This window comes from Vombatus ursinus, unplaced genomic scaffold (assembly GCF_900497805.2).
Source record: "Vombatus ursinus unplaced genomic scaffold, bare-nosed wombat genome assembly UNPS02000580.1, whole genome shotgun sequence".
NCBI classification, from domain to species: Eukaryota; Metazoa; Chordata; class Mammalia; order Diprotodontia; family Vombatidae; genus Vombatus; species Vombatus ursinus.
Genome location: NW_020940358.1, coordinates 17,243,104 through 17,257,534, shown reverse-complemented (window position 1 = coordinate 17,257,534; position 14,431 = coordinate 17,243,104). Strand labels below are relative to the sequence as shown.

The 14,431-nt window shown below is 38.3% G+C and overlaps 1 protein-coding gene across 1 annotated transcript in view; it reads right to left on the bottom strand.

Annotated features, from left to right (window-relative positions):
- Positions 1-1,315: 1,315 nt before the first annotated feature.
- LOC114032499 overlaps positions 1,316-14,431 on the bottom strand; it is a 119,283-nt gene continuing 106,167 nt past the window's right edge. Inside the window, exons 11-15 of the mRNA XM_027847816.1 lie at positions 13,279-13,408; positions 13,158-13,190; positions 8,657-8,760; positions 7,534-7,617; positions 1,316-1,524 (exon numbers count right to left, since the gene is read on the bottom strand). Of these exons, the coding sequence (XP_027703617.1) occupies positions 1,408-1,524; positions 7,534-7,617; positions 8,657-8,760; positions 13,158-13,190; positions 13,279-13,408 (468 nt within the window). The 3' untranslated portion in view covers positions 1,316-1,407. The remainder of the gene's footprint in view (positions 1,525-7,533; positions 7,618-8,656; positions 8,761-13,157; positions 13,191-13,278; positions 13,409-14,431) is intronic.

The following is a 14,431-nucleotide window of genomic DNA, read 5'->3' as shown; positions in this document are numbered from 1 at the left end:
AATCTATGACCTATGATAATAGATGTTTGTAAACTTAATTACATGACAAAATAGAGAGAAAAGCAGAGCTGGGGGTGGGGTGGGAGGAAGGGGAGTGGAACATAACATTTCTAACAGTTAAATTGTCCTAATGAACTCACCAGAGAAAGAGCCCCACCTGAGGCCTAATTTTAGATCAGAAGTTTCAAAATCAGGGATTGTGAGTAGATACCATATTCTACATTAGCAAGTGATTGTAAGACTGAAAAAGGGAAGAGAACAGGGAATTTGAAACACTGATTTAGACCATAGGAATAGAGTCTAAGGTGTTACAGAATATGTGAAAGGGATACTTTCTCCCATACTCCCTTCTTGCCTCTGTCCTCTCTTTCCTTAAAATGACCTAATTCTTTTCAAGTGAAATCCCCAGAGAGACTGACCTTTCCTATTTCTCCAGAGGAAAGTAGATTAAGGACAAATTGGGTTCCAAAATAACAACTCCTGCCAATAACACGAATCAACCCAAGAATCTGTCATCCAACCTACACTGGAAAACTACCTCTTAAGGAAAGGGAAAAAACATTTATTAAGCATCTACTATGTGTTTGGCACTGTGCTAAGCATTTTTATAAATATTATCTCATTTGATCCTTACAACAATTCCATGAGGCAAATACTATTATTATCCTCATTTTACAGTTGAGGAAACTGAGGCAGACAGTTGTGAAGGGACTTGTCCACTAATTTTGGCCAATTTTGAACCCAAGTCTTTGACTCCAGCCCCAGTGTTCAACCCACTGCACCACCTGGCTGCCCCTAAGGCAGCTCCTCCTGTAGGTGACCAGCCCTTATTGTTAGGAATCATTTCCTTACATTGAGCTAAAGCTGTCTTCTACCCCTTAGGCCTAGTGTGGCCCCCTGGGATCAAGAAGAATGCATCTAACCCCTCTTCTATATGACTTCCAAAGCCTTCAAAGACTTGAAGACAGTAGTTATGCAGTGCTTCTTCCTTGGTCCAAGCATGGAAAGTCTCTAAGGTGACTTTCTTTAGAGCCCAACATAGAGTGAATCCTAAAGAACCACAATTAGTTACAAGAACTATCTCAAAGGTGGCAGCTAGGTGGTACAGTGGGTAGAACACCAGCCTCAGACACTTACTAGCTGTGTAAACCTGGGCAAGTCACTTAACCCTAATTGCCCTGCTTCACCTCCAAAAACAATACTACATAAAAAAAGAAAACCCTGACATTTGCTGGCCCACTGATGACCTTCCTCTTTAATTCAATGAACACAAGAACATTACTGAGGGGAAATATGGTACCATTGTAGTAGCATCTTCATAAACAGCACAGATAAACCAAAAGCATCAATGAAGCATTTCATGATCACAGGCCCATAACTGATGAGAAGGAGGAGTTGCTATGATGGCTACTTCAGCACCTGAAGATTCAGATCTGCTTGGGCTTTTCTAAAATCTCTAACAAAGGCAGATATCCATCCAAAGAGTTCTTGGGAGTCCTGGTCTGGCCGTTCCCCAAATTGTTCCTGTGAATGGAAAAGACCTTTGAGTTTAAGCTTTGGCAAAGATTCCCAGGCATGATATTTAGACTTTCTTGCAAAGTGCTTCACATACTGTGCTTCCCAGGCTGTCATGAGCCTCAAATGAGAGAGGTGGGGTAAGTTTCGTTCTCTCGAGTTTACAATGAAGGAAAGAGAAGGGAAAAATCAGGAAGGAGAAGGGAAATGTTCTAAGTCATAACTAGTAAGTGGAAATGCCATAATTGGAGGCAGCTCTCCTGACTCTTAATTTACTGTGTGTGAGAGAGAGAGAAAAAAAGGAGGGGGTGGGGGGGAGGAAGAAGAAGGAGAAAGAGAAATGAAAGAGAGTGCAATAGAGATAGAGAGATGAGAGAGAAATAGAGGTAAAGAGAGAAAAAGAGACAGATGAGAAAGCACAATGAAGATAGAGAGACAGCAATGAAAGAAGTAAAGATAAAGAGAGATGTATAAGAGAGAATAATATTGAGAGATAGAGATGATAAAAATAAGGACAGAAATAGAGATAGCTATAGTTAGAGGTGACAGAGATAAAAATAAAGGTAGAGAGAGATGAGAGAGAGGTAGATGGGGAGAGAAGAGGGAAGAGAGATATGAGAGCACAATAGAGATAGAGATGATAGAAGTAGAGATGGAAAGAGAGATGAGATAGCTTGATAGAGATAAGGAGAAATATGAAAATTGTGATATAGAGAAATAAATATGAGAGAGGGAGAGATAGAGGGAGGGAGAAAGAAAGAGTGATGGTAAAGCATGCTGGAGATAGAGATAGATGATAAAGATAGAAATAAAGATAAAGGTAGAGATTTCCTTGGACTACAAGGAAGTGGAACACAATTCAGGATTTCCCTAGAAACAATTTAAGTGCTGTCAGTTTCAGAAGGGATATAGCAGTTCCATAAGATCCAAAAAAACTAAAGGGGCTAGGGTCAGGTGTCCTGAGAGAGAGAGAGAGCTCTCTTCAGAAATCTCCAGGGAAGCATCAAAGGAATAAGACTAGCTCTCTCTGGCTGTATTTCCCCCATTAAAGTTAGAACCTCCTGGCTGGTACCTAATATTTTAATAGGACAGAACATACAGTTCCCAGTGTTAGATAAAGATAAATAAGAAATTAAACACCTCACCATGGCAAACCCTGGATTAGGTTGTAGTTTGTTTAGTAAGCAGCCAAAGCCTTAATTATATAAGTCTATATTCAATTTTGTTTGTTTTAGATTTTTGTTAAGTTACTTTAACAAAAAATATTATTATATACACCAATTCGGGACACCTGGGACATTGTGGAATACGGAAAGTCATAGTGTCCACATCTTTAGTTTGCTCTTCAGTTTGTCCATATTCCTGTGGATTCCATAGAGTCCAAGAGAAATAGTGACCACATAGGGAGCTCTCTAGCTGATGCTGACTTGAGCGAAAGGAGGGAGGGTTTGGGGTGGAGGGAAGGGTGTAGTCACATGCTTGAAACTCACATTGGCTCAAGAGGACCTGAAGTACCACAAAACAAAATTACTCTTTTTTAAATCTAGTTTGATCCTTTCTCTGTTTCCTGGAACTGAACATTTATATACTGAAATGAAAAACTTGAGCTTCATGAGCCCTACTCTCAGATGAATTTCTGATTCTTACAATGCTTTACTTCTGACACCTGTACCTCTCCAATTCATTAACTTGTTCTCCCAAGGCAAGTTATTAGCTTAGTATGCCATGCTTCTAACCTCCACCTGCTTTGGGCCTTATCAACTAGTTATCTCTGTTCTATTCCTAAATCAAGTGTACCCTCTTATGTATGGGACTAAAACAAAACTCAGTTAGTATCATCAACATTGGCTCATTCAAATAGCTTGACAAACAATCATTTATACAAACCAGGGTAAAAATCCTTCACTTGGATATTGATCCAATGGCCCACAAATTAACCTGTGCTTTTTTGCTTTTTTCCAGTGCTTTAAACTTCTGCCAACTCAGCCTAGTGGCCTGGATTACTAGGGTTTTACCTGTCAAGGAGCAGTTATCCAACCATGATATTCTGTCCAATGATGCATTGTACATTTCACATATTCTCTTTAAGAAAAAGTAAAAATAGCTACTGTCACCCCACTCATTCTTATCTACAATCTCTAACAAGCATGTTCAGTTATCCTCCATATTAAAAACAAACCTTCATTTGATCTGCTAGTCTTTCAAGTTATCACTCTATATCTCTCCTCTCTTCCCCTACTAAACTCCTCGAAATAGCTGCCTGTTAGCTACCTCCATTTAATACACATCACATTCACTTCTCAAACCCTTGTTATCTGACTTTCAGCTCCACCACTCTAGTGAAACTGCTTTCTCCAAAGTTACCAGTGATCTCTTAACTGCTCAATCCAATGACTTTTGCTAAGTCTTTATCCTTCTTGATTTTTCCTCAACATTTGAAAATGTTGGCCACACCATCCTCCTGGAAAGTATATCTTCCTTTGCATTCTGAACATTCCTTCTCCATCTCTTTTGCTGAATCATCAAGGGTTCTGTCATAGACAACCTTCTCCTCTCTGCTTTCTCTACACTCTCTCTCTTTGTTAGCCAACTAAGGTCCAGTATCATAAGTCCAATTATCATCTCTATGCAGCCAAGATTTGGCTTGACTGCCACCTTCCAAAGAAGGCTTTTCCTGATTCTCACCAGTCGTTAGTGTTCTCACTGAATGAAATCAAGGTCAATATATCTTCTTCCTACTTATCTGCATATATATCATGCCGCCTTCTCCCACCACTGCCCCAGAAGAATGTAAGCTCTTTGAGGACAGAGAGTTTTGATTTTGTATTTGTACCATAAGTGCCTAGAAGTGCAGAGAAAAGAGGAAAAGAGAGAAACAGACAGAGAAAGAAAGACAGATGGATAGACAGACAGACTATCTGTCTGTCTGGAGATGGAGAGGGGGGAAGACAGAGTGGCGTACTGGATAGAAATCTGGCCTTGGAGTGAAAAAGTCTCTGACATATACTAAGACCAAATCAAGTGTAACCTCCCATGAATGGGAGTAAGACAAAACTTAGCTAGTGTAATCAACATTACTGGGCAAATTACTTAGCCTCCACCTTAGACAACTCTCTATGACAATAAGTCTATAAATTGTAGGCTCTGTGCTAATCTGCAGAGGAAAAGGGAGCTTCTTCTCTGGGAGTTCCCCATGCCAATAATATCACAAATCACAAGCCTGGCACTTAGTAGGCACTTAATAATTTGAATCTAAACTGAATCGAGTTTTTCTTCACATTACTTAGGGATCTCAGAGAAGTTATATAGTCTAATCCTATGCTTAAAAAAAAAAAAAAGGATCCCATCTAGAACATACCTAACAAATGGTATCATAGCCTTTGCCTAAAACCTCATGACGGGGTACTCAATATCTCCCAATGTATTCCACTGCATCTTTGGGTTGTTAGGAAGTGTTTTCTTTGTATTCAATTTCTACATATCACAATGTCCAGTCACTACTGCTAGTTCTACCCTCTGAGACCTAGCTGAACAAGTCTATTCCCTTTTCCAATGTCTGAAAGAATTGCCATATTTAGTCTTTGGCATTAATACCAGATTAATTGATTGCAAATGTAGGCAGTTGGTAGTGGACTTGGGGGTGAGGGAGACCAGGATCTGCTGGGGACTAGGAAACCTGATTGAGACCCTAAGGCTTTGTAAATACAGTAAACACATTTCATTATTATATGGCTTTGACTCTGCCATCTGTCAAATCGTGTCCCCTGACATTTTATACCTCCATAGGATGAGAGTCACTAATAATATGACTAGCTTAAATGGGCCTAACCCCCAATTTTAGACATTAAAAAAAAGTATCACTATATTGTTACAGAGAAAATTCCATGAGTGAGAAGGAAAAACTGGTGGTTATTTGTTCCAACTTTTCATTATCACAGACCAAGAAGCAACAGAAACTTAATCTGACTTGCTAATATGTAGCAGAAGAAATGAATAACTGTGAGACTTCCAAGTTGACTCTCTGGGAAGAGAATAAAAAACAATGCTATAAAAAGGGATTTCACTGGAAGTGAATTGAACCTCAGAGTAGGATCCTGTGGGACTTTCTAAGATCTCTACTGGGGTAGAGGGAAGAGGAGAAACTAGGAAAAGGACAAGGTTCTTCACAGATTCACAACACTTTGACTTCACCTCATTGCCTCATCTCCAAGTCTCTTATATGTACTAACTAAAAGGGCTTTGTCCATAGGAATAATTAATATGCCTATGGCAAATTTTATTCATATTCCATTTATGAAAGCAGTAGCCTAGACATAGGGCATTTTTTTCAAGATTAATGGCTCATTGGGGTCATTAGCAGTGCACAGTCACTTCCAGAGGCTACCAACTTCATCAAATTGATCATTAGCCTCCAGTTTCAAATACTAAATATTCCCTGCATCCAAGGTATGTCATTAGGTGGCTACAATGTGAATGCAATGAAAATATTTGCCTTCCTACTCAAAACACGTTTTTTTTTCTCGAATTCACCAATGATCTTTTTATTACCATGAAAAGTAACCTATTATCCAGATTATAACACGTAAGGGGAAGACCAGTCAACTAAGTTTTTATATCAATGCACATATACAGGTTGTCCCAAAAGTTTTAGTGCATTTTTAAGCTTTAATAATTTCAGAAGTAAACATGCTATGAACTTACAATAAACAACATTTGAAAGTTAATTATTTAGAATTTTAAAAAAAAATGTTTTATTTATTTTCATAATTTAAAGTTTTTGTTAACCTAGAACATAATGTTTTCAAGGCAAAAGAAAAAAGTTTTAAAGTTGGAAGAAGATATTGATTTATACTAAAAGTGGCCACAGTTAAACAAGCTAGTAGTGTTTGGCTTATAGACTTGTAGAATGTGCACACTTTGGGGGCAGCTAGATAGCACAATGGATAGAACTCCAGCTTTGGAGTAAGGAGGACCTGAGTTCAAATCTGACCTCAGATACTTTACACTTACTAGCTGTGCCTGGGCAAGTCACTTAACCCTGATGGTCTCATCCAAAAAAAAGAAAAGAAATACACATATAGGGGGCAGCTAGGTGGCACAGTGGATAGAGCATCAGCCTTGAAGTCAGGAGGACCTGAGTTCAAATCTGGCCTCAGACCAAACACTTGACACTTACTAGCTACGTGACCCTGGGCAAGTCACTTAACCCCAATTGCCTAAAAATTAAAAAAAAAAAGAATGTACGCACATTAATATAATTCTATCTCAGAGAATGACACACACACACATACACTCATTTTAAAGATATGGACACTAAAATTTATTAAGTTTATGCAAGTTATTTTTCTTCCCTAGGCCTTAGTTTCCTCTTGTAAAATGAATGGTTTGATCTACGTTGTTTTTATGGAGTTCCAGGTCAAACATCCTAAAAGTCTCAGAACATATGGTTAAGATATTCTGCCTTATATTAAACTTAAACCAGTGAGGTGGATAGGTTTTTAAGTTTATACATAATGTTAGAAGACTTCTGTACTTCATTACAACATTAATATTTTAGTTAAACATTAAATCCTCTGATTGTAAACTCTTTTAATAACTGATTTTGTTCAGCCAGTGGTCACCTTGGGTCACCCCAATCTCATCAGACTTTGCGTTCACTTTAGTTGCATCATAGAAAGATACAGATTCTCAGAAGTAACCATATTTAAGCTTTTGAATTAATACAAAAGAATGTGGTCTTTCTTCTTCTACACATAGCCTTTTAAGTCCATTTGTTTAAAATAATACCCCATGAGAAAGTCAAAATGCTAATTGAAAGCATTTCATTTCTCATATGTTAAAAAAAAAAAGAGTGAGACCTGGAATTTGTCATCTATGCTAAAATTCTTCCATTCTATTAATATTTTAGATAGAAACTCTAATATCACAGTACTACTTCAGATATATGAAGGTTTGAACATTTTATCAATTTTTTAATGCAAGATTTATTTGAATTATTTTTTTAAATACACCATTTACCAGAATGTCACCATAGAGTTTCTTCATTTCATCACATCTTTTTGACAGCTGACAAAGGTCCTCTTTATACTTCTGAATTAGATCCTGTAATAAAAGTGCAATCTTGACTTGAGACAGGTTTATGGCATGACTGCAATACCTGACTATAAGCTTATAATTAAGCAATAACATTAATAGATGGTGAGCTTGTCCTCCAACAATATTCAAAGATTGGAAAGGATTTCAGTATTGCCTGATAGAGGGATTTTCCATTTAATAAAGGTGTTTGGAATGATATTTCATCTAAGTAAGCACTTGAGGGTACATTTCTGTTCTCCATCCCATTTTCTGCCATCCCCACGTTTAGTTCTCAAAATAACCACAATAAAGTTCAGCTTTTTCCTGCTAATACATTTTTCATCTTTAGGACTAGTGACAAACACCAAAAAAAAAAAAAACTTGTAAACTCTTGGGTGGCATAGTAATTATTCCCAGCATGCAACTAGGCAGCCTTTATCCAAAAGGTTATAACAGCAGAACTGGGATTAGAAAGAACAAAGCAATGCCAAATTTTCAATTCTGAACCCAGCCTTAGATTCCTGTGCCTTTCTTTTCTTCCAATATATATACAGTACAACAAAAACGTCTTAAGAATCAGAAAAAATCTGGGCCATACGTTCCTGTTGTTTTTTCATACTTAAATCTTTTGCTCTCTGGGCCTCGGTTTCCTCCTCTGTGTTTTACTACCAGCTCTGTTGGTGTCTTGGATCAAGGGATTTAGAACTGGAAGGCAACTATGAATATATCTAGTCCATCTCTCTCATTCTAAAAATGAGGAAACTAAGTTGTGTAATCTTAGACAAGTTATTTTTCTTTCTCTGAACCTCAGTCTTTACATCTACAAAATGAGAGGGTTGGACTCAGTCACTTAGAGACTTAAGTTCTATTTTCTGTGTTCTTATGAATAAGAAGTATTTTGTTGTTGTTAAAAGATATGCTCATAGCAGAGACTAATTTTTAATAGAAATTTATTCTAACCAGTCAAATAATAAATTCAGTAAATAATGTATGCTGCTGAAAAATAAATTAGTGCTTTGCAGTCAGTATGACTGTTCAACAGACGAATAATTCATTTAAAAATTACCTTAAGATCCTGGTGAAACTGGTTCTCCTGCTCTGAAGGTCGGAGACTCTTAGGTTTGAGAATCTTCTTGTACTGAATAATTTTTTCTAATTCTTTCCTTAAAACTAATGTCAAAATAAGAATTAGCCAAGTATGTGGGCAGAAATATAAACACAACAAATCAATCCTACTCTTTAATTTCTGGACTGGTGGCTGATATGACCTAAGCCATTTAGCATAGCCCACTGTAGGAAAGACCTTCATGGGAAAAGAATTTCAAATTCTATGATGCTGTGAACTCCCCCTTTCTACAAGTGAGTCCACAAAGGACCATTTGTACATCTCCAGAAAGCACATTGCAGAGCTTAGTGTAGAAAACTGGACAAAATTTACCCAGGTTCTTTTGCAAGATGTTGCTGTTTCTCTTGCGACCCTGGGGACATGTGGTTACTGGAAGAAAAAGTCATAAGGGACATCACTTTAACAGGCCTAAGCTTTGAAAAGATATAAGGCAGTGTTAATATGATAATAATTCCTAGGACTGGCTTATGATGAGAAAGTATACTTAGTTGACCAAAATACTGATTAACGGAAATTTCCCTTTCCTCGTACTTTGAATGATCTCATTTCAGAGTTACCATATGCACCATGAATGGATTGTTCATTTTCAAAGAGCTAAAATACATTTAAAACCATATTTGACACAATTTCAGTTTTCTTCAATTTTGCAGTACTTTTGGGTCATTTGTGTCAAGGACCTGTGATTTCATCGGTATTGCACTAGAAGATGCAATCCATCAAGAACTTGGGAGATGTCTAAAAACTCCCTGAGGCTCAGGGAAGTTGTGAGCCATCAGGTATACACATCTAATAAATGTCAGAGGTGAGATTTGAACCCAGGTCTTTCTGACTCTGAATCCAACATTTTATCCACTATTCCCCTCCATCTTCACTAAGAACATCAATTGAAATTTCACCTGGCAGATAACTAGATAGTTTTGGTTGAAATAAGGAACAATATGCCAAAAGAGGACCTAAAGTCAGGAAGACCTCAGTTCAAATCCAACTTCAGATGTGTGACCCTGGGCAAGTCACTTAAGCTCTATCAGACTCCTTTTCCTTTTCTGTAAAATGAAGATAATAACAGCATAAACCTCATAAGGCTGTTGTGAGAACCAAATAAGATAATATATGTAAAGTTCTTTGTAAAACTTAAAGTGCTACATAAATGTTAGATTTTTTTTGCCATGCTCCAATTAAAATCTTATTGGCACTAAAAATTTCAGTGATAAGTATGGTGCTTGAGAAACATTTGGGACTTGCAGAATGTATAATGATGCAAAATTCCCTATGTCTAGAGATCTCTGGCACCATTGGTTTCTCCAGACAAGTTTATAGGTAATGGCATAATCATGTCCCAAAGCAACCTGGCCAGATTTCCACCAAGCAGTTTATAGAGGGCTGCAGCCCCTTCTATTTCCCCTTTCCTCATATCATTCTTGAAAAATGGGGGAAAATAATACAAATCACTCTCCAGGCCTCTGGGCAAATTCCCTGCTGCCCCCAGAACTAGTTCTACTCTATTTACAGCCCTTAATGGTCACTATTTTTATATATTTCCTCTCCTTATGAATATATTCACTACATTCACTTTCCTTATGAATAGCTTGGAAAGTCTATCTCTCTAATAAACTCAAAGGAAATTTATGATATCCCACATTCTACAGCAAGGATTTAATCAGAGTTTGGACTTTTAAGGGGGAGGGAGAGGCACAGAAGAATAATATGACATGCACATGAAGAGTTCCTGTCTGGAGCTCTGCAGCCATTTTTTTCCAGAATGAGACTGTGATAGTGAGACTGAATCTCTGGGCAGGAACAGACTCAGAAGTAAAGCAGTGAAGTAAAAGAGAATGAGATCATAGCTGGAGCAGAGTAGCCAGCAGGCAGGATCAACTAGAAGATGAATCAGTATCCAAATCTAGATTGAGGGTGGCTACCCTTATGGAGGAGGCAGAGATTAACCAGCATGCCTATAAACCAACATGTCTCAGGTCTTGAGTCCCGCAATAGGTTGGATACTGGCCATACAGGAGGTTATGATTGGTTAAACAGAGAGAGAGAGAGAGAGAGAGAGAGAGAGAGAGAGAGAGAGAGAGAGATCCACACCAACAATGAGAACATTTGCTAACTTTTGGTAGAAGCAACTGATGTGGACATCTGTACCTAAGCTATGTCCTGGAACTCTGGCATCTGGAGTGTAACCATCAACTAGATAAGGACAATCTGGGCCTAGGAGCTAAACATGTCAAATTCCAAAAATCTAATCATAAATACCAAAAATATAAAAAAAAACTGGATCCTTTTGAGAGACTAGGCCACAGAATTGGCAGTCTCATATTCACTTGAGAGTTCATGCATTTTGCCCAACACTAAAAGATGTGCAGGGAAAATATTAAACTCTGCATATTTATCAAAGAGAGGAAGCCTTCTATCCCTTAGCACTGCCCCTTTCTGGACAGCAGTGTTCATTTCATTAGCCTAAGTGAGTACCTATTTGGGTAGACTTACCCATTTAGATTGCTATGGCTCATGGCTCCACTCACTGGGAGATTCATCATTCTCCTCTGTTGCATTTCAATTTACCCCCAATCACATGACCATGGCATAATAGAATTGACTATATAAACATGACTTGACTACATATAGTGTTTCACCCATTCCCATAAAGGTAGAAGGAATAAAATAAACTATTTCAGGACAACTGCCATAAGGGTAGATGTCTGCAATTTCTCCCACATACAAATTGCCAAATCTAGAGGCATGCCCCAAACTTGAAAAATCCAAGATGTAGTCCACATATTTAGACTTAGATCTGCCTACCAACTCTCTCACCAAGAGCCAACAAATGTCCCAAATACCAGAATTAGCAAACCTCTCCAAGTTGCTTTACCACTCATCGCCTCCAGTAGTTTGAAGTCAAGTCAGTTAGTGGTAAGACTCAGGACCTGAATTATCTCATCTAGTCTCTATCTCCTTCTCAAGAGCAACCACCAGCAATCTGGATTAAGATGCTGATGCCTCTTCCAACAGATTTTATCATTTGGCTGCTCTGTTTTGGCCATACTTCTTGCCCTATCACTCATCTCATGATTCTATTCTTGCCAAGAGGAGCTATCACAGTCTTATCCCAGAAGAAATAGCTGTAGGGCTATGAGTGCTGCCACATGCCTTTAAACCCTAGTACTGGGGGAAACTGAGGCTGACATATTGCTTGAGTTTGGGAGTTCTGAACTACAGTAAGACTAAAGCCAGTTAGGTGATATCCACACTAATCCAGCACCAATATGGTGAGCTTCAGGGAGCAAAGGGACCACCAGGCAACTTAAAGAAGGGTAAACAAGATGGCCCATGTCAGAAAAGGAGTAGGTCAAAGCTTCCATGCTGATTGCAAGTGGGGCCAGGCCCATGAGAGACTGTTGCATGTTAGCCTGATTGAGATAGGGAGACTCAATTTCAAAACAAAATAAAACAAAACTATTGAGCAAGAAGCAGTTTCCCTCTGTATGGATGCTATCTTGTCTTCTTTGGTTTCTCCTATTTGTATGTTTATGTGTCTCCCTTAAACACCATCCCCCTCATACTCACTTCCCACCTTTGGCTCCTTTGGTAACTTCTTTGGAAGTTTCATGTCCCAGGCCATATTGAAACATGTGACCCTCATTTTCTCCAGCCCAATGAGTGAATGAAAGAATGATTGGATGGATGGATAGATGGATGAAAAAAATGCATTTTTATAGCATCTACTCTGTGCCAGATACTATACTAAGGACTTTACAAATATTATCTCATTTGATCCTCACAACAACCCTGTGAGGTAGGTGCTGTTATTATTTTTAGAGCTGAGAAAACTGAGGCAAACAGAGGCTAAGTGACTTGCCCAGAGTCACCCAGCTAGTAAGTGTCTGAGGACAGAGTTGAACCCAGTCTTCCTGACTCTAGGTTCACCAGTCTATCCACTGCAAAGGGATAACTGATTAAGGGAGAAGGAGTTAACTCAATTATCCTTTGAGAATTAGCACACTTAATGCTCTTCAAAGCATTGTCAAATATAGTATTTCCTTTGGTCTTTATGGAGCAGATGTGATTATATCCACTTTGCAGATGAAGAAACTAAAGAAAAAAAGGCTGAAAAGAGGTTTTAGAACAACAGGAAGCAAAGGTTCCTAGCTGCTAGTGCATTGGACTTATCTAAATTAAGGTTAGAGGACTGGGAGGGAGGAAACACAGTGTTTATGCCATTTATAGTATATTTCCAATTCCATTATTTCTAAATGATGAGCATCCTCTTTAAAACATATTTCTAAATCCCTCCCTGCCATATGACAGGTTAAACATTGTCATTGAACCTTTCGTTCTCCTTAGAACTCCAAGCTAAGAGAAACAAACAAAAAATTCTTTCCAAATGAGTGCCCAAAGTAGGTACAAAAAGGCACACGTGATTTTAGGTCTATTTACATACCATCCACTTCAACCTTGAGGCCTTTGATAGATGCTGAAAAGCAATGGAAATGGGTGTTAACAAGGCACTTGTATGTTGAAGCCATTTTCCCAAGTGGAAGGGGAATTTCTGATCCTCTTACCTCCAGGAGCAGCTTCAAATTCTGTCAGTTCCTGAGGAAATTTGGCCAAATGGGGCTGGTGTAAAAGGATCTGTTCCACAAGGGCATGAACCAAGGTAAACTTCCTCTCCTTGCCTCGAAGCAGGGACAACTACACAGAGCACCGAAACAAGAGACAGACAGAAGAAATTAATGATTTTTTTTAATTAGGACAAGCAGGAATTTGATAGTTCCTGGATTCATCAGACAATAAGTGAAAACACAACAGGAATCTGATCCCTCCCAACTGGGCTTCATATGATCCTGATAAAAATAATTTCTATTACAGAATCCACCTTCCTAACATCCTCCAACTTTCCTACATTCTCTCTTTGAAGTTTCCCAAAACAAGGACAGCACCTTAATGGATGGCAGTGGATTAGAATTTTACTCATACCAAAAGAGAATGTTACGGGGCATCCTCTTCTCCTGCCCATTTAAAATGGTGCATTTCAGCATCATGTGGTATTCGTGCAGATAGCAAGTTCTTAATAGAATCTGGGAAGATATTCTTTGGCAGAAAATAATTTCATAGACATTTTTCATTATGATAGATGTGGTATTACAGCTGGTATAAAAAAAACTTCAAGTTGTGTCACCCAATTGTCACCAGTGTTATAAATCACTCACTCATATATTAAAGTCTATAGAAAGCAGTGGGGGGAAAAAATTCTGGCATCTCCTATTTACAGACCAGGTATAATTTAATAATATTCTTAAGGGTTCAAGGTAGCTTAGAGAATTTGTATTCAGTGCTTAGAATGGGATCAGGAGATCACATTCCATTACTGCTGAGATGAGGAGGAAAACTCTGCTTAGTGGTAACATTTTCTGCCAGTAAATCCTGATGAGACAGGTAAAGAGGCTGCTTCTCAAAAGACCGGATGGCAACACAACTGAGGTGCCATTTACAAGGTAAGTGTGTTAAGGGACTGGTTAAGAACTAAATAAATTACATATTTGAAAGACAACTCCAAGGCCTGAATGTAACTAGCTTTATATATGTGTGCACACATACAATACACACAGAAGTGGCCCTGCATATAGTTAGACTAGATGGTTGCTTGATAATAAAAAGCTCAAGTTAATCCCTCCCCTTTATTTCCCAAGCCTTGGTCTCTACAAAGCAAATATC